The sequence below is a fragment of the Cynara cardunculus genome (genome assembly GCF_001531365.2).
Source record: "Cynara cardunculus var. scolymus isolate 2C chromosome LG 3, CcrdV1, whole genome shotgun sequence".
Lineage (NCBI taxonomy): Eukaryota > Viridiplantae > Streptophyta > Magnoliopsida > Asterales > Asteraceae > Cynara > Cynara cardunculus.
In genome coordinates, this window is record NC_037530.1 from 12,909,898 (window position 1) to 12,931,115 (window position 21,218).

General features: G+C 35.5%; 1 protein-coding gene across 1 annotated transcript; it reads left to right on the forward strand.

The window, feature by feature from the left end:
- Nucleotides 1-1,176: 1,176 nt before the first annotated feature.
- On the forward strand, nt 1,177-5,543 carry LOC112509643. Its single transcript, XM_025114711.1, has 5 exons — nt 1,177-1,538; nt 1,634-1,705; nt 2,968-3,050; nt 3,780-3,982; nt 5,209-5,543. Exons 1-5 carry the CDS (start codon nt 1,315-1,317, stop codon nt 5,320-5,322), a joined length of 696 nt encoding a protein of 231 aa, XP_024970479.1. The 5' UTR covers nt 1,177-1,314; the 3' UTR covers nt 5,323-5,543.
- Nucleotides 5,544-21,218: the final 15,675 nt, after the last annotated feature.

Consider the following 21,218-nt stretch of genomic DNA (forward strand, 5'->3'; position numbering starts at 1 on the left):
TGTACGAAAGTTGGTTGACGTACACACTTGTTGAAATACCCAAATGCATCCAAGTAACTGTCAAGCAAAAAAAAATATATTGGGTCATATATTGACAAGTAATTTCTAGATACTAGCAGGGTATTTCAGGGACATGATATTGTGCAAGATATAAATGAACAGTTCAAAATTAGTATTTCGTACTTGCAAGCTTGGCGTGCAAAATGTCATGTACTATACATGGTGAGGGGTAGCACTAAGGATTCATTTACCTAACTCCCTGCATTTTTCTATAATCTATAGCTCCAAAATCCAGGTACTATCACCAAACTTAGCTCCAAATCTATAACATATATTCTTTCTAAGATGACCCACAGATCCCCTTTTATCTAAGATGACCAAATAAACCTACCTTCGTAGTAAGTGTATTTGTACATTGAAAGTATGTGTATTTGCTCGTGATAGAAAAAAAGGGGCTACCTGCTCATCTTATCATAAGAACGATGTATTTTAATTATAAGATGCCTTGGTAGCTACCTTTTTTCCTAATATATCAAATATACATACCTTCGTGGTAAGTATGTTTGTACATTGAAGGTACGTATATTTGCTCATGATAGGGAAAAAAGGGCGCTAGCTGGTCACCTTATCATAAGAATCGTGTATCTTAATCATAAGATGACCGGGTAGCTACATTTTTTCCTGACATAACCAAATATATCTACCTTCATATTGCTTGGTGAATGATTTTATCCATGTGTAATAGGGAATATATACATATGTAAAAGTAAATATTGGATGACGTACATATTATCGAATTTGTAATAACTTAGTTCAAATAAAAAAACCGTACAATCTTATAAAATAACGATTAACATATAAAAAACTATTCCTCCCCCCCTTACTTTTTTTGAGGTACTACTTGCGTTAGAGAGCAGAATCTAGAATTTTTTTGAATTTCTGAAGGGTTTTCAAATCATGGATGTATCACTTACGGACCTGAATGAAAAGTGAATTTTTTTGTCTTTTAGCTACCTCTACAAGTTATGAAGTTACCGCTTACAGATATAGTAATATTCTGATAATCGTACAAAAGAAATGAATATGAGATATTCCGGTATCTAGAAATAGCTGCTTTAATTAATTTTTCTATAATTTAACCCACTTTTATAATATATTTTTTATTTTATTTTATTCGGTATATAAAGCCATCAACTTCACATCATCTCCCTACCTACTTTCCGATCTTCATTTAAATTCTTTATTTCTCATCTTCATCTCTGCAAATATTATTTAACAGATTCGATATTTTTTTTGAAGCTTTGTGTAGTTTTAATGGCAGCAACATCCTTTGTGACTTGTGGTTTGACCAGCTTTCATAAGCTTTCATGTCAAAGATTTGATCCCCTCTCCTCCTCCACCACCGCCACCGTCGCAACCACCACCTCTCGGTTGTCACTACCAAAATCCATGGTGGCGGGTGGGTGTTTTTCACCAGCTAACCGGAGATATCTCAGCTCCGATGACCGGACATCTCAGCATGGCAACAGATCAAAGATGTAAGTGAAGATCTTGAATTTATTTATTAAAAAAAAGGATTAAAAGCTATTAATAATTAATTAATTGTTATTAATCTTGATTTTATTAATAACAGGGAGTTTGTAGTCTACAGTGCCGATCAAGTTGCAGATCTTCTACCTTTTGGAATTCAACTGCCTGAAAATTGGTTCGTTTATTTACAAATATTTCTTTTTTTTTAATTAAATGGATATTTCAGAAATTTATTTTTGGGTTTTAATTAGATCTTGAAAAGTTGGATCCATCAAAATTGGAATTGCTTATTTGAAACAATTTATGATTTTTTGTAAAAGTCTTTATCAACTTATCGTAAGTTAGAATGATTTAATTTTTTCAAAAACTTCTTATTACCGGTTTGACACCTGTATAAATTGTTTATCCAAACAACACTAAAAAAATGTTTATTACTAGCGCGACACCAAAATAAGTTAATAAGTTGTTTTTATAAGCAAACCCAAACACTCCCTAATTATTATTTTTTTCAGTTTCTGTTAACTAATTACAACATTTTCCGTTAAATATCATATTTTGGATGTCAAATTGCATTAAAACATACTTTTAAATACATATTTAAGTGATTTAGGTATTTAACAAACTAGCTTTTAATTAAACATTAGCGTTGATAAACCAATTATATTCTGTAAAAATTAGTTAAATAGCTAAATGACAATTGTGAACAATGACGGATTCAGGATTTTTGTTCATTAGGGTCATCTTTAAGGTAGATTAAAGGCCTGTAAAATCGTGATGTGTTTTTAACCTAATTACAATGTTTTGAGGAATTTTTAAAGTTTCTTGGTTTGATTTCGAGAGATTTTTTAGTGTTTTTGTCGATTTCGAATAACTTTTTTTAATTGATTTGAATAAATTTTTTTTTTGTTAGGGTAACGGTTTCGATTGGGCTTGGGGGCTGTGGAAAAATGTAATGGAGGGAAGTGAAAGTTAAATGATGTAAAACCTAGAATTTGGTTAGAGTAACGGTTTCGATTGGGGTTGAGGGCCGTTGATTGATCTTCCTCTTTTTGATCAATTTTTTTTGTTTTTCAATTATCCCTCTTTTTTGATATGTTTATACATACTCCAATAAAATGTTGTAAAAGAGGGAGAACCGAAAGAAAAAGAATAGATCAAAAAGGAGATCGAGGCAAGGCAAATAGTGGCGATGATGGTGTGGAGAACGGATGACGATGGGGCGACAATAGGGTTTGAATGGCACAGGGTTTGGGAACCATAAGATTTACGTTTTATTTACTTTAAAATCTTCCTAGTTGATTACATGTAGTTATTTGGGTTAAAAGAATGTTGGTAACCAATTTTTAAAAATTCAATAACTTGTTTACCTAAAAAAATTTAATCATTCAAAATGAGAAATTTAAGTGTTAGGTTTTATAAATTTGTATACTTGTGCAGGCCGGCGTGGCTTCCGGGAGTTCTTTTGGCAGTTGTTGTTCCATTTTTCACAAATAAATGGGGGCCCTTTTCAAAATTTAAAGGTATTTTCCACTTTTCTTTCTATCGATATCTTTTACTTGATTTTAATGTTTATCAATATTAACGCAAGGGTGGTGCCTGATTGGTTTGAGCTTGACTCTAAAAGTCAAAGTACCAGGAGGTCTTAGGTTCAAATCCAAGAATGAATAAAAATCCCCTTGTGGACACGGAGGTTCAAATACGGTGACTCCGAACTATCTGCAAAACAGGTGGTCACCTTAGGATTAGTCGGCTCGCATAGCGGGTTGGATATCTAGATTAATAAAAAAAAATGTTGATCAATATTCAAACCATTTTATTGATACAAAAATAATCAGAAACTTTTTTAAAATCATGAGTGATGGACTAATTAATGTCTAAGGGCATCTTCAATAGTTATGTTAAAACAGAGAAAAGAGAGATTTTAAACATTTTTTTCCTCTAACAACTATGCTATCTTGTATGTTAAAATACAGACAAGAGGAGAGAGGAATTATTATTTTATATTTTTTCTAATATTTATTGAATATTTTAATAATATAATATATGTTAGAGTTGCTAAAATATAGTAGGTGTTGGAGTTAGAGTAATTTCTTTAGATATTTTGACTTTTAATACTTTATTTTATAGAAAATATAGCATAGCTGTTGGAGATGTCTTAACAAAACATGTTAATTACGACATGAAAACTATTATAACTTTTAAACGGAATATTCAGAAAGTTTGATAAAGATTTATCATTGAATGGGCAGCGGAACTCGACAAGGTAGAGGAGGCGGTGGATAATGTGGCAGATCGGGTGGGAGAAATGGCAGACAAAGTCGAAGATTTTGTTGGAGATATCGCAGATGATCTCCCGGAAGGTAGCCAATTTAGACAGACTTTGGAAAAAGTCGAAAAGATGGCCGATACCGTTGGCAAAGATGCTAAACTAGTTTCTGATATGGTCGATAAGGTAACTTTCATCCAAATCTTATGAAATAAAGACAACAACATAATAATCTAACTTATTGGCTTAGCTTGGCTGGTTAGACATTGGTTATTCAGCACATTGGTCTTAACTGTTTTTTAGAGCCACTGAATGATTTTTCGACTGCTAACTTCAAGGTCCGATGAGATTAATCGAGGCACATACAAGATAACAATACATTAAGATGGGTATTTTACGACACTCGATCGTTTCTAGATGATCTCATAAAGTACTTTATCATGACTTTAATTTTATAGGAACCGAGATTTGTGTGTACTATCGAACGGCGTTACAATTAGTTGTTAGGATGAAGTTAGATGATTTAACAAATTCTAGCAACGAAATTGATCAACTTAATAAAACATAAAAAATAAATTATTTTATTGATACTTAAAATATTCTATTAGCCTTTTTTATATACAAAATACTTTTCAAAAGTTTAATGTAAAAAGTCTAAATAAGAGTACTTGTTACTCTTGCTGAATTTTTGACAAGGAAATTTAATAGTTCATTTAATTTTTACAGTGAGTTTTATCTTTTAGTCATTTATCTTTCAAAATAACAAAAATAACCATAAGTTCGTAATTGACAGACCTGTAATTTACGGAGTTGTCAAAGTGCTTAAAGAAAAGGTTTCTGAATTAGCTCTCTTATTACAAAAACCAAATATGTAAAATTTTCTTTTTTCTACACTTTGATCGTCCCATAAATTGTGGACCTATCAATTGTGGACTTAGGATTATTTTCGTTATTTTGGAAGAGAAATAACTAAAAAGTGAAATCATGTAATCGAAATTACCATTTTAATTAATTTATTAAAAAAACTATTATATTATATAGACTTTGATAACAACTCTTTTCTTAAAAAATAATATCATTTTGTATGAAAAATTGGAAAAAGAGCCCACTTGCCTTTGCAAGTGGACTAGTGGAGTGGAGTGGAGTGGAGTAGCTCTCATTTGGTGCATGGAAAATATAGTTTAAATTTATATATAATTTAATAAAAATATTTCATATAAAATAATTAAATATTTAATTATTAATTTAAAACCAATATTTAAATAATTTTTTTTTTAATATACATAAACAAAACTCACATACATTTACCAATCTTTAACCTCTAAAAGGATTGCATTACTGAAATTATTAGACCAAAGTTTATTTGATAATTAATGAAATTATTGGTTGATGCCAAATAATATGTATTGCAGATGGATGAAATGGAAGCAAAATTGGAGGATATGATGGAGGAAGCGAGCGAGAAGAAGAAAAACACGACTGCTCCTACACCTACTCCTACTCCTACCAAAGTAGAGCCACAATAATAAGACTACCTTTTTTATGTACAACTTCTTTCCTTTTAGGTATAGGGATCGATAATCTTCAAACGTTGCCCATTTGCTTCGTTTCGTTCCGTTCCGTTCCGTTTTATTTATCGAATTTGGAACACCGAGATTTACTTATACCTTAAATTGTATGCGCTTTTTTGTTGAAAACATGTGAGATATGAAACACTGTATCGCCCGAAACAAACGGCTGTGAAGGACTTTCACTGTCATACCGCTTGTTTAAACGTTGTGATGGGTTAAATTCAAATACTTAATAGTAGAAGTTTTAACTTGGGTTCGATGTTCTTACCGATGTACCAAATCAATTAAACTTAAAATGAACATAGCCACTTTACCATTAGAGTTGCAATATTCGCTGAAATCGAAGGAAGTAAACTCTCCTCCTCTGTCAGTTCGGAGACAACATATAACATTTCCAGTTTCCCTCTCGACTAAACTTTCAAACCTTTTATACATAGCAAATGCTTCTGATTTAAGGTTCAAAAATCAAGTCTCACAACTTAACTTTCTGCTGTAATCATCCGTAAAAGTCAGTAAATACCTTTTATGGTTGTTTGACTCAGGTGTGATAGGACCACGTTGCAGCCATTCTAGTGTCGTTACCAAGCTTCATGGTCTGTCTAAAGGACTCATCGAGGTGGAGAAACCAGTGCTTATCACTGGTCATGTGATTGCTGCAACCCGAGTCGAGAAACCACATTGATTATTTTGGTTCTTCAAAATCAGTTTGAGACATCAATAACATTTCTTCCTCCGAATTTACTTCGACATAGTGAGCTCCTTTTTCCCAACTAGGACATTCATATTGGAAGGGTCCTAGTTTATGACATTTGTAGCACTCCACAATTGCTTTTGTTGAAACCTTGTCTGCCTCTGCCTCTGCCTCGAAAAACGGTTCGACCACCTCTTCCTCTTCCACCCTCGTATGAGACATTCAAAGCTTGCTCGTTGCTTCTATAGCTAACATGGATGTTCATTCTTTGTTCATGAACTAACAAGTTGCTTTGAAGCTCGTCTATGGTGAGCTGGTCCAAATCATTAGACTCCTCTACCGAACATACCACATAGTCAAATCTGGAAGTCATTGATCTCAATGATCATGACTTGTTCCACCTTCTCACCATGAGCTTTCATCTTATTTGCAATCGTTAATGTCTGAGCAAAGTACTCATTCACCTTCTCCTCTTCCTTCATTTGTAGTACTTCAAACTCTCGTCTCAAGGCTTGCAATTGGGCCCTTATAACCCGTGCAGTGTTGATCCTTGATATCATAGTTATATGGTTTTGAATAACGGATACCAACAAGTGGTATTGGAGTTTGGTCACTTGTTTTTTGCTATATTTTTCTAAGGCTATATATCACAGTTACGAAAGCAAGCACCACTTAATGAATTAAAACTCCACTTAATCAGTTTTAACTTCCAAAATATGGGACATTCATTTTTAAACCAACCATGGAAATGCACGTTTTAAATTTTTGTGTTAAACCTGTTTTCAACCCAAAAACTTTTCGGAAATTAAACCAACCAACGAAAACTAAATACAACCCAAAATGATAACTATTACGATATGATCGTGGACATATCTACCTGAATACTAATATATACATATATATATTATATATATATATATATATATAACTACATATACCTTAAGTGCTATTCAACGTCTCGATCTTAACCCAAAGCACACCAACTTGTCTTTCCCCTTATTAATTCACTTAACTTTCCTGTAAAATGTTGAATAATCCACGGGTAAGCGATTGCTCAATGAGTGGAATAGATTAACATGGTTATATGGTGATTATTTTATATATTTAAGGAAAATGGAACTTGAACCAATTGTAAGAAACCAATATAACGTAAAGAAAACCAAACAAGCATACCCAATCCTGTATATGTGAGCTATCGAATAGACTGCCCAAATACCCAAGAACCAAACATAAATACCAACATACGAGCATGAGCCAAGTGAATCAAGAACATAATAACCGATTAATACATAACAAACAAGAATCATATATCTCGCACCGAGTGCGTTGAACGTATCCATAGTAAACATCCCAATATCCATATCACATACAACGTACATAACAATCAAGATATCAAGAGTCAATGCACCACTTCTCCTTCTAGGTACGTGCCAAATCATGTACTCATGCCACCTCCTATCCACTAGCCAATGAGTACGACGAACCAGTTGTCTCACCCGTCCTCCGTCTCCTCAGGCTGTCGACATACACCGATCTTAGGCATACCGTAAAAAGTAGTACCCATACTCACGGTAATCCAAGAGGCCAATAAAACATGTACAAAGGAATGCCGGATCTAGGAAACGACCGACATTGCAAACAACGCATGAGACAGGAACCGACACCAAAGGAACATACAAATGCCAAACCAAGAGCAGAGGACTTATATCAAGGTATAATACAAAGAAAACACACACTCACACACACACACACATATATCTATATATATATATATATTTATATATATATATATATATATATAAATAAATAAGTATATGAACAAGTAATAAATTTAACTCGCAGTGCAAATATAGTCTCAACTGAGCGTCAAACCGGAGGTTCCGTCCCAACTCCATGATTTGAAGTCAAATCACTCACGAAGAGTCCCCAACAATACTACCTAGAATACGTACATCCCAATACATTAAGCATTGTACCATACTAGCACATTCTAACCCCATAATGGTTTGACTTTTCTAACTTTGGTTCTATGTTACAACACCGTTTTTAAACCCTGTTTTACCCTATTTAAACTCAAAATCACACTTTGACTTCAAAAGATGAATTAAATTAGACTCTTCTAAATTTTCAATGATACCAATTACACATTCATATGAATTTTATATGATTTTTTACAATTTTTACAAAACAACAGCTACACAGGCTGTCAAAATTCAATTTGACAACACTGTACAAAGTGCACTTTTACCTATCTTAAATCTGAAATTACATTATGATGTCTAAAGATAAAAAAAAAACTAGACATTCATATGTTTAAAATGCCAATGGAATCATCCTTATACGATTTTTGTATGATTTTATATGAATTTTACAAAACAGTACTGAAACTTGACTTTTCAACACTAAAACCTTCAATTTCCATCATTTCTTAACCAAACTTTGTCCAAATCTTACCAAACTCAGATTTTATAGTATAAAATTAACTAAATTTTATAAAATCATTGAAAATCCAAGCATTTTCTCACAAAATCATCATTTTTCAATAGTTTATATGTGAATCACATAAGTTCATATATGAACCTGTTTGCCGTCTATTTATAAAAATTATGAAACTACCCTCTTTATTTTTTCTTTGCCATAATTTTGATTAGTCAAAATCCGTAATTAGTGACAAGTCAAAGCCATAATTACGGACCAGTCAAATCTGATCTTGACTGTATGAAGGGGTAGGATCACTTCTTTACTTCTCAAATATTTATCACTTCTCAAAATAACCTTTGGCTATATACATACATACATACATACATACATATATGTGTGTGCGTATATAGGGTTGGGTTCATGTGATACCAGCATGTTTTCGTGATACACGTGAGAACACGTTTTTACACTTGAAATTTCACATCAAAACGTTGTGAAGGTAAAATAAATCTGAACCTTCACAACAAAAACACTGTGAAGGTTACCTTCACAGTGTTTTGTTGTAAAATTTCAAGTGTAAAAAACTAACGAGTGATGTCACGAGTCTCATGAAAACAGTTTGGTGTTACATGATCCCAAGTGTGTGTGCGTGTGTATAGGGGTTGGTTCGTTTGTTAACCATATATTTTGTGTTAACTACATGAATCAATCATGACCACTAATTCATTCAATCTACGGACTAAAATATCAATGGCACTTTTGTAATAATAGTAAAATGAACGCATGGTATGTTGTAACAAACAATAGTGAACAAGGTAAAATTGCAAAAGTCAGGAGTTTTTATTGTGCACCAAATTTCGTTCCCGAAAATCTCTCGTTCATCGTTTTGACTCCATAATCAATCACATTTTATTTGTTCACTTAAGAACAGTTTATTAGTTCATCAATGAACATTTATTTGATAAGTAACAAAAGTCAGTAGTTATGAAAATTGTTCACTAATGAACCTTTGATTGATTATTTGTGTATTAATAATCAATATACCATAAACGAATAAATCATCCGAATCAATATGTTAAATGATACTATGTTCATTTTGATCATCTATCATTTAAATTAATTGAACATAATCATTGAGAATCTTGAAAGGATGATATAATTATCATCCGTAAAAATAAGCAATTACTTTTTATAGCATTCCATTTAATACAATAAAGTTACTTACAAATGAAAATTATATTTGTACCCTTGATTATTGACACCAACATTTGAAGTAACCATAACTAAAGCATGATTTTAATTGGTCCAACGAGTTCACAAAGTAAATACTATCTTTTTGGTTAACAAAAGATCTTCCCTCTCTCTATGTATACATATATATTTGCAAAAATAGGATAGACTAAATTGAGGCAACCTCATGAGTTGACGCACAAGCACTCATCCCTCATTTCATATACTCATTCCCTAGTTCCAATCTTGCACCTTATCATCAACGTGGGATGATAAAACTCAACCATATTCTAATATTTGAGAATACTAAAACCTCATGTTGCCAAATCATAATCCACACACAAACACAAACACAAACACACACACACACACACACACACACATATATATATATATATATATATATATATATATTGATATATCGATTCACTTTAATCCATTACTTGGAGGCAAATGTAGCATAGTTAGCCAATCAACTTTGTTAACTTCAAGTATCCTTGACCTTTTAAGATATATACATAACTACATCTTCCAACATCTTGTTCTCTTATCAATGTGGGATAAACCAAATCAACCACAATTCAATATTTGAGAATACTAAATTCCCATGATACCACCTCAATATCCTCCACCTTTGCTTTATAGAAATATAATGATGATTACTCTAATTTTATGTGTTATTTCTTGATGATTACTCTAATTTTCTTTGGACGTTTCCTCTCGGTAGGAAATCTAAAGTCTACTTTGTTTTCTCATCCTTCAGTAATTTTGTTCGTACACAATTTAACAATTCCATCAAACAATTCCAATGTGACAATGGCAAAGAATGCGATAATTATTCTTTTAAGAAATTTTGTCACCAAAATGGTATGGCATTCCGCGTCTCATGTCCTCAAACAGCATCTCAAAATGGTAAAGCCGAGAGGAAAATTCGTGCCATCAACAATATAATTCGCACACTCCTTACTCACTCTCTTTTCATTTATCAAAAAGGCAACAATCTGGTTACCTATTACTATATGTTGACGATATCATTCTCACGGATTCTTTAGAGAGTCTACACATGTCTATGATGTCTCTTCTTACTACCGAGTTTGCTATGAAGGATCTTGGCCCCTTAAGCTATTTCCTCGGTATTGCCGTTACAGCCATTCTGGAGGTCTATTTCTATCTCAATGGACGTATGCTCTCGAGATCATTGAAAAACCAGGTATGATATTTTGTAAACCGGTTCCCACTCTCGTTAACACCAAGGCCAAGTTGGGTACTGATTCTAGTGCTCCTTTCACCGACCCAACTTACTATCAGAGCCTTAATGGTGCTTTACAATATCTTACCTTCACTCGACCGACATTAACTACACAGTTCAGCAAAGTGAATTCTTTGCTACCTTCAAGATATACTTGAGTTAGGTCTACATCATTACAGAACCTCTATCACCAACCTCGTTTCTTTCACTAACGCTGATTGGGGTGGTTGTTAAAGCAAAACAGAAAGTAGAACACAAATAATGTTGCCTGACTCGCAAGAACTTTTATTGAAGAAACTATAACTCAGAACTTCAATAAATTACATTCAATCCCAACCCTACACGGTATATATATATACAGAACCCAACACGTTTGTATATATCTAGGATTCTTTTTAGTTTAAACCACATAATTATCTAAAAGAAACCCACTCTTTTAGGAATAGATAATTATCTCATATTTAAACTTGATGACTTGGACTGCACTCCAATATCGTATGTTGACCCGATCCACGCCTTAGGTCACAATCACCAACAATCACCCCCTGAATGTCTGAGTGGAGGGTAATTCTTGCACACCAAGCAATGATCTCATCTCTGCAAACCTTATACGTGCCAAAGCCTTCGTTAGAGGATCTGCTCGTTGCTTGTCCCCGGAAACATGTTCAACTATCACTTGTTCATTTTCAACACGTTCTCGAATAAAGTGATAACAAGTGTGAATATGTTTGCTCCTACCATGAAAGACTGGATTTTTCGACAGAGCAATTGCTGATTTGTTGTCTATACGAATCATCACCTTCTGTTTCTTCATTCCTATCAGCTCAACCAATAACTCCCTCAGCCATATTGCTTGACACGTAGCTGCAGTGGCTGCCATAAATTCTGCTTCGCATGAGGATAACGCCACTGTGTCTTGCTTCTGAGAGCATCAAGTGATAGGTGAGTTACCAAGGTAGAAAACATGTCTCGTTGTACTTCTCCCATCGTCTATATCAATATTATGATTGTTGTCACTGTATCCTAGCAGTTTCAAATCTTTGCATCATTCGTATTTTATCCCAAAGGACGTTGTCCCACGTAGATAACGAAGAATTTGTTTGATGGAACGTGCGTGAGATTTTCTTGGGTTTTGCATATAACGGCTAACAACCCCAACCGCGTATGCTAAATCTGGACGTGTATGCAAGAGAAAACGTAAGTAACCTACTAGTTTTCGATAATGGGTAGCTTCAACTTCTAGCTCATCTGCAGCTTTCGAAAACTTTAGCCCTGGCTCCATAGGACATTGGGTTGCATTATGGTCCTACATACCTGCTCATTTAGGATTTTCATGGCATAACATTCTTTTTTAACTTTTACACAGTCTATGTCTTGTGTAACTTCAATGCCTAAGTAGCAAGTTAATTCACCAAGGTCTGACATTTCAAACTGTGATGCCATCCTTCTCTTGAATTTGTTTATGAACTCCAAGCTTGTCCCTGTCACAAATAGATCATCTACATAGACTGCGATGATAATAAATTCCCCATTAGACACTTTTTTATTAACTGCATTCTCTTGCAAGCATCGTTGAAAACCCATATCCTTTAAAGTGTCGTCAAGCTTTAGGTTCCACGCCCTTGGTGATTGCCTTCAGGTTGACTAACGTACACTTCTTCTTTCAAATCACCATACAAAAATGTTGTTTTTACATCCAAGTGATGAATCTTCCATCCCTTACCAGCTACGAGAGCGATCAATAGTCTTATTGTCTCGAGACGGGCTACTGGCACGAATACTTCATCAAAATCAATACCTTGTTCTTATACATAGCCTTTAGCCACTAGACATGCTTTGTACCTGATAATTGATCCGTTTGGATTCCTCTTGATCTTGAATAACCATCTTAACCTAATTGGCTTAACATCTTTAGGTGGATGGACTAATTTCCACGTATTATACTTCTCAATCGAGTAAATCTCAGCTCTCATTGCTTTGACCCATTCCTTGTTCGCTTTGGCTTCATTGAAGTTCCTTGGTTCCTCATTGAATGTTAGCATCAAGTGATCAACATCTAGTTCGTAATCGTTTAGCCTGCTTAGTAACACAGATACACGGGTTGAACAACGTACAGGAATCACTTCGTCATCTGGGCCATTTTCAGGTCGGGCTGGGCTGTCTGTTGTATGTGACGAGCTACTGTTCCTCGCAATTTGTGCCTGATCTGTGGGATGTTCTTGCTCGGTTGCAGTTGGGCCTGGTCCAGTATTGGGCGACTGATCCGGTGCTACAGCTTGCAAGTCGCCCCACTGTACCATGAACGTACCTGCTCCAACTTCAACTTGTTTGTCTAACAGGTTATTCCACTGCCATGCCTTGTTTTCATCACAAACTGCATGGGTGCTTATAATAATTTTATTTTCATGTGGATTGAATAGATGAAATCCTCCTGAGTTGGGTTCCTTTCCGAGATACACCAGTGGTTTCGACCTATCATCGAGTTTCTTCAAATGCTTTGAAACTATTCTATCATATGCAATGCAGCCAAATACTCTTAGGTCTTCAAGGTTCGGTTTTTCACCATAAAATTTTTCATATGGTGTGACACCTACCAAAGCTCGTGTAAGGGTTCTATTTATGATGAAAATTGCATGGCGGACTGCTTCACCCCAAAGGTAGTTTGGTACACCTTTTGCTTTCATTAGACACTGCGTCATCTCGAGTAGAGTCTGGTTTCTTCGTTCGACAATTCAATTTTGTTGAGGTGCATAAGGAGCCGTTAACATACATGAAATCCCTTCTTCATCACAAAAACGGTTCAATTCATGTGACGTGAATTCTCCACCTCTGTCCGTGTGGAATGTCTTGATCTCTTTACCGGTTTGTTTTTCTATTACTGTTTTGAATCTTTTAATCACTCCGGACGCATCGCTTTTGTGCTTCAAGAGAAAAGACCACATGTATCTGGAGTAATCATCAATAAGTACTAAAATATAAATGTTACCGGCTTGCGTGGGGGGTCAACAGGTCCACAAATATCTCCATGAACCATCTCGAGAATATTTGTTGCTCTATACTTGGCCTTTCTAGGAAACGACTGCTTCGTTTGTTTTCTAACCATGCAAGATTCACAGAGTTGATCTTGATGTTGGATTGCTGGTACCCCTTTAGCTAGCTTGTGCATCAAGTTTACCGCACCAAATATTGATGTGACCAAGCCGTGCGTGCCATAACCATGCTTCTTCATTGATTTTGGCTTGCAAGCAATGTGGTTTTCCAATTTTTAATTGGATCTTATAGAGACGGTTTTCATTTCTCGGGACTTTCATGAGCAATCTTCCATAAATATCTCGCATGGTTAAGAAGTCACCTCGCATACAGATGTCACAACCGGATATTATAGACTATCCGAGGCTAATTACATTACTCTCGAGGGATGGAATATAGTAAATATCTTCCATTAATTTTTGCTTGCCATTTTTTCCTTCGAACAAAATTGATCCCTTTCCTTTTATACCAATGCATGACCCGTCTCCGAATCTTACCCTTCCAGTTATGCGTTCATTTAATTCTGAGAAGTATGAGTAATTACCGGTCATATGATTACTAGCAACGTTATCTAAGTACCAGACTCCGTCTTCATCGGTATTGGGCTCGACCTTTGGAGGGATGTATTTGGCTTCGTTCAAGAACACTATTTCTTGAATTGCATTTATCATAAAAATCGTTCCTTCTTCATGATTCATATCTCCTTCTTGTGTTTAAGGTTTGCTTCATGGTTTCTGGTTCGATCCGGGCATCTAGAAGCGAAGTGTCCGTACTTATCACAACGGTAACATTGGATATTTGAGTGATCTCTTTGTTCGTGTTGTTTTCCTTTTTGGTTTTGATCTTCTCGGTTTTTAGGAGGTTCTAGGTAACCATGGTTTTGGGTGTTACCCCGTCCATGGCCACGACCTCGTATGCTTGAACCACGACCTCTCCCTCTAGATGAATCTCGGTTTTTGTGTGAGGACTCAGGTTTAGAGTAAAGCAGTTTTCCTTGTGTTTCAATCACTTTATCCTCTCCTTTGATCCTTTCTTCATATGTCTTTAATCTTCTTACCACGTCCTCAAAACCAATGGTTTTAAGATCTAGTACTTGCTCGAGGGCTGCAACAATGTGAAGAAAGCGCTTGGGGAGGCTTGTGAGGAACTTCTGTACGAGTTTTTTTCCCTGCCATGACCTCTCCTAGTGTAGCTGCTTTTGAAGCAATTATCGATATTTTTGCAGCATAATCATCTAACGTACCATTCTCTGTCATCTTCATGCTTTCGAAGTCAGCAGTTAAGGTCTAGAGTCTCGCCTCCTTCACGCGATCAGCCCCCAGATTATGTGTCTTAATTGCATCCCACATCTCCCTCGCAGTCTTCAGATTTCCGATTTGTAGAATTATATCTTCTCGTATGGACTGGAACAAGAGCCCTTTCACGATATTGTTCTTCTTGGCATCATCTAAACCTGGATCGACCACCTTCCAGACACCGTGAATACCGAGAAGTACCTCCATACGCATCCTCCATATAGTATAGTTTGTTGACATTAATATTGGGAATTGAAACATCAATGATGTTGGTTCCTTCGCGGGCGGCTGCGGAGCTCCTCCTCCTGATATCGTCGGCTGCAAATTGTTTTGCCCTTGCTCTGATACCAATTAAAGAAAAACAGAAAGTAGAACACAAATAATGTTGCCTGACTCGTAAGAACTTTTATTGAAGGAACTATAACTCAAAACTTCAATGAATTACATTCAATCCCTACCCTACACGGTATATATATATATATATATATACAGAATCCAACACGTTTGTATATATCTAGGATTCTTTTTAGTTTAAACCACATGATTATCTAAAGGAAACCCACTCTTTTAGGAATAGATAATTATCTCATATTTAAACTTGATGACTTAGACTGCACTCCAATACGTATGTTGACCCGATCCACGCCTCACGCCACAATCGGACTAAGACAATTCGCCAACAATTGTTCGGACACTCAACACACTACAAGCGGCTATTGCATTTTTCTTGCCGACAACCTACTTTCTTGGTCTTCTAAACAACAACCATGCTTTCTCTGTCTAGCGCCGAGGCTGAATATCGAGCGGTTGCTGATGTTGTTTCTGAATCATGTTGGCTTAGAAAACTCTTACTGGAACCGCATTGCTCCATCTCAAAAGCCACCTTGGTCTAATGTGACAATGTCAGTGCCATCTATCTTTCCAGCAACCCCATCAACACCAACATACGAAACATATAGAGAGGGATATTCATTTTGTACGAGAAAAGGTTGCTCGTGGTCAAGTTCGAGTTATGCATGTCCCTTCACGATACCAAGTCGCTGATATCTTCACCAAAGGTCTTCCACGCCTTCTTTTTGATGACTTTCGAGACAGTCTCAATGTTTACCCTCCTCTGCTTCGATTGTAGGGGTATAATAGGATATCTATGTATATTTCGAGTAAATCTCTTTGTGATCTTGTTTGATTTTGTGAATATCTCTTGTATATTCTCCTGGTTTAACTAAGATCATTGCCTATATTATAAGGCCTAGTATTTGTATAAATAGGAGACCTCTCCAATAATGAAATTCAAGGGTTTTAGTTCTTTCTATATATATATATATATATATATATAGAGAGAGAGAGAGAGAGAGATAAAGGAATGATCATGTCAGAAGTTAAACATTTTACGAGAAGGCAAGAAGTTTCAATATCATATATGATTACACTCTTTTGAGCGTGTTTAATCATATATGATTACACTCCTTTGGGTGTGTTTAATCATATATGATTAAGCATCCATGTGTTCTCAGTGCAACATGTGTTTTAATCATATATGATATTGAAACTTCTCTCCTTCCCGCAAAATATTTTGTCAATACAACATGTGTTTAATCAACATGACAATGCCTTCAATGCAGTCTAGGAAGAATCCTACCTGTGAATATACACTAAATAACTCCTGATAACTTCCATATTGCCTTTAAAGCCTCAATACGTTTTCAACTACTGAAGTACTGATGTGAGCTTGAAAGTTAAATATAACCCTATTGTCAAAAAGAAAAAAGTCTCCTGTATGCTTTGTAAAAAAGAAGCGGTATGAGACTGGCGCAAATCAAGCTATAACAACAATCCATACAGGTGCGTTTGGTATGCAGACAGGACAGGACATGACAGGACAGGACAGCTTCAGCGTTTGGTAAGACATGACAGGACAGAACCGGTAAAAATGACCAATTTACCCCCAGTGAGCTGTTTAGTATTTTTTTCACTAAATAATCAATATAAATGTTAACAAATACTATTTAAGAATACAAAAAAAATTCCAAAATCAATATTAATAAAAAACTCACATTCATAAATCAAAAAAATTTAAACATCATGTTCAACAACACAAAACTTGAAATGTTTACCAAAAGACCTAAACACAAAAGATCAAATGTTTACAATTGTGTACCAAAAGACTTAAACACAAAAGATCAAATGTTTACCAACCAACATCACATGTCTAACTTCTTTAAGATGGTCCTCACAAATTTTGGCTTCAAAGTAGCATTAATGCTATTCCATAGATGTAGTTGAATCGGGTTATCGGCAAAATACATGCTAATAGCAATAACCTGATCATCATCAAAACCCATGTTGGTTAACTCATTGGGCATAGTTTGTAAACCCGGAGTACCAACAACTGATACCAACTTACCCATTTCCTCGGATAACGAATTCAACCCCTTCTCAATCAGCTTCATTTCATATTCAGAAGCACCAACTTTTCTCTTCTGTTTTTTAGATGATGTTTTACGTCTTGTCGAATGAAGGATGCAAAAGCGCCATTAGAAGGAGTAGTCAAAGGCACGTTCAATTCCTTAGTATTAGCACGTTCTTCAATTGTCATGTTACCATCATCTAATAGTCCACCACGTGTTTTTAGCAACTCACACAAAATAGCAAATGCATTCCTATCCATTCACAACTCATTTACACAAATAATGTCATTTTCACGTGTGATGCGTTGGATCTCTATCGATCTAATTTGCAATCTAATGAATGGTCTTTGTCTTAAAGTTCTCTTCCGATCATGTCTTTGTTCATATTCAATTAACCAATTTGCAAAATTGACCAAAAGTATGAGCAAATCGATGTAAGCTTTCAACACTTTAACAACTACAATTAGATGGTTCCGGTCCATTCTACATAAAAAAAATGAGATGAAGTCACATAGCAAAACAACAATTGATACAAATTAAGGGTTTTTGTTTTTAGATTGAAATAGTAAAACAGTAGCAAAACAACAAACATAAATCAGTAGCAAAAAGATGAGATGTAGTCACATAACAAACAACAATCGATACATATTAAGGGTTTTGTTTTTAGATTGAAATAGCAAAACACCAAAACACAGCAATTGATCCAAAACAACAAATATAAATCAGTAGGAAAAAAAATGAGATGTATTCACATAGCAAAACAACAATTGATACAAATTAAGGGTTTTTGTTTTTAGATTGAAATAGCAAAACAGTAGAAATAGCATTCGATCCAAATAACAAACATAAATTAGTAGCAAAATCGATTATAACAGATGAGACGAGTTCTTCTAAATCGATACAAAACAGCAATCGATACAAAACAACAAACAAAAATCAATAGCAAGATCGATTGAAGCAGATAGGCGAGTTCTTCTAAATCGATACTGTCGAGTTCTTCTAAATCGATATTGTCGACTTCTTCTACACACAGATGAGCGGACTATGAAGGAGAGAAGAGATCGATTACGTGAGAGTATGGAGAAAGGAAAAGGTAGAACGAGTCAATGAGATGAAGGAGAATGTAGACCAAGATTCTGCCACCGATTAATGAAGCATTTTTGCCGCCGATTGATGAAGGAGAAGGTAGAAGCGATGGAGGCGGACGCTTTTGTGAATGGGAAGAAGGGTGTGTTTGCGTATTAGGTTTTGAGAGGGTAGAGTGGTCAAATATTTCTTGTTCCATTTAGTTCGAGGGGGTAAGGGTGAACTACCGTGTCCCACCCGTGTCCTAGTTAGTTCTACTTAGTCCCACATAAGGCCACACCAAACATAGGACAATTGTGTTATGTCATGTCCTGTCCTACCCTGTCCAAAGTACCAAACACACCCTACACGACTAGTGTTAGCATTTGACAAATACTTATTTCAAAATGGACTAAAATAACATTAAGCCATTCACCAAAACTACCAAGAAAATTACGAATTTGGTTTTTGTTGGAATCTTTTTTCAAGGAATTGGTTGTCATACAAAGTTTTAAACTTCTTACTTTCCGATATTTGTCAAATTGACTAAAAGTAAAATACACCCATTAAATCAGCGAGTGACTTGTCAGATTTACCTATTTATGTTTTTTTTCTTTTGTTTTATTTAAGTGTTAAGTCTCTACATAATTATCATTTATCCCTCAAGTTATATTTTAAAGTAACCCATACTTTACAAAATAACGTGTCGTAACGTGCCATAACGTGTCGTAACATGCCATAATGCAAACCAAGCCTTAGAGTGGAGCCATGGAGATTAACGTGGCGGTGAACCCAAGCCTTGAAGCCATAACAAGTTATTTAGAGCCATGTGAAATATTCTTGTATTTACAAAAACTATTTGCAGCAATGGATTTCAGACGATGTGAATTTTATACAAAATCATTTGCATCAATATAACATGGTAGACATTGAAGCATCAAAGACTATCATCGATTGAAGATTCAGTTAATGTTGGCAAACATTTTTTTTCCATCAAAAGTTGAATAACATTAAGCGCGGGGGCGGGATTCGCGAAAATGGTGCGAGGGGGCGCAGGCCGCATTGGAGAAGAAGGAGCCTCGCCCCGAGCTCCAAGCATCCTTTTGATAAAAATTCGTGTGAAGAAATATAATTCTCAGTTTTAATTTGGATAATTATTAATTTTAATTTGAAATTAATCCGAATTTGACTTGGCCTTAGAGATAATGGTCAGTTGAGTATTTTTCTCACCATTATCTTCGATTTTAGGAGAAAATCGTGGGTTCATTTAGGGTTTCACCCGATATTTATACTAGGTTGAAGTCGTAGCACAACACACAGAAAATTCTGATTTCCTCTCCATTGATTTCTGCACCCGAGTTATACTTTCTCTCTACTGTTTTCTACATAAATTCTGCTCTATATTCGTTTTTGATCGCTGTTCATAAACGAATCGCCTACTGCATCAAATCCTGGGGAAGCCGAACTCATTGCTCTAGCGACAGCGGGCAAAGAGGCCGAATGGATTAGACATTTGTTGACAAATATCCATTTATGGCCTCGACCGACTCCCTCTATTCCCATGTATTGTAACTGTGAGGCCACACTGTCAAAAGTATACAATGCTGTATATAATGGGAAGTCGCAACACATAGGTCTCTGACACAACTACGTGAGACAACTTATTGATGATGATACCATAAGTATTGTGTTTGTCAAGTCTTCTGGGAACTTGGCAGATCCACTAACCAAGCCTCTGACAAGAGACTTGATAGGCTCAACCACCAGAGACATGGGACTGAAGCCACAAAGGATTAGTAGGTGATGGAAACCCAACTTGGATATAGTGCTCCTATCTACCAAGTTTAAAGGGTAACAACAAGTCACTTGACTAATAGAAAGTACTATCAAATGATAGATCCATGTAAGGTGAAAGAAAGTACGGCATTGTCGAGAACAAGGATGAGTTAAGTTCTTAACAAAGTTTAGAGGACAACGATGATGTTATAGAACTTTGCCTATATGACTTAGAGGTGGTGACGCCTCAAAAGAAGAGTAGTGGTTTCTCTTTTAGTAAGTCATGAAACAGGGTTTAGCGCATAGCCATATTAGCGCTCAGTGAGAGAGCAAGGTTGATAGATGATGTGTGTAAGTAAGCCGGAGTTGTCGCAAGTTTCAAGATTTAAATCCTAAGGATACCATTGGATTGATCCCTTCTTGCATACTTACATTAAACAGGGTTTACTCTTAGTAACACTACTGTAACATTATTTACAATGAATGTCAGAAAACTTTCCAACCTGGTGGGGGATTGTTGGAAAATTTGTAGGTTGGAAGTTTAGCTTCCATCCCACATTGGTAGAGAATTACTTTCTAGAAAAGCTTATAAGGCTTTCTCTAGAAATGGGCTATGAACATGTTGGTGGACTCATGGTGGGAGTATTGAGTGGAAGGCCCAACACATAAGCGCGTGCGTGGCCATG

Coding starts and splice junctions, on each gene's coding strand:
- LOC112509643 (XM_025114711.1), top strand. CDS start 1,315: ATGGCAGCAACATCCTTTGTGACTTGTGGTTTGACCAGCTTTCATAAG. Junction 3,051..3,779: donor GCCCTTTTCAAAATTTAAAG/GTATTTTCCACT, acceptor TTGAATGGGCAG/CGGAACTCGACAAGGTAGAG. Junction 3,983..5,208: donor TTTCTGATATGGTCGATAAG/GTAACTTTCATC, acceptor TATGTATTGCAG/ATGGATGAAATGGAAGCAAA.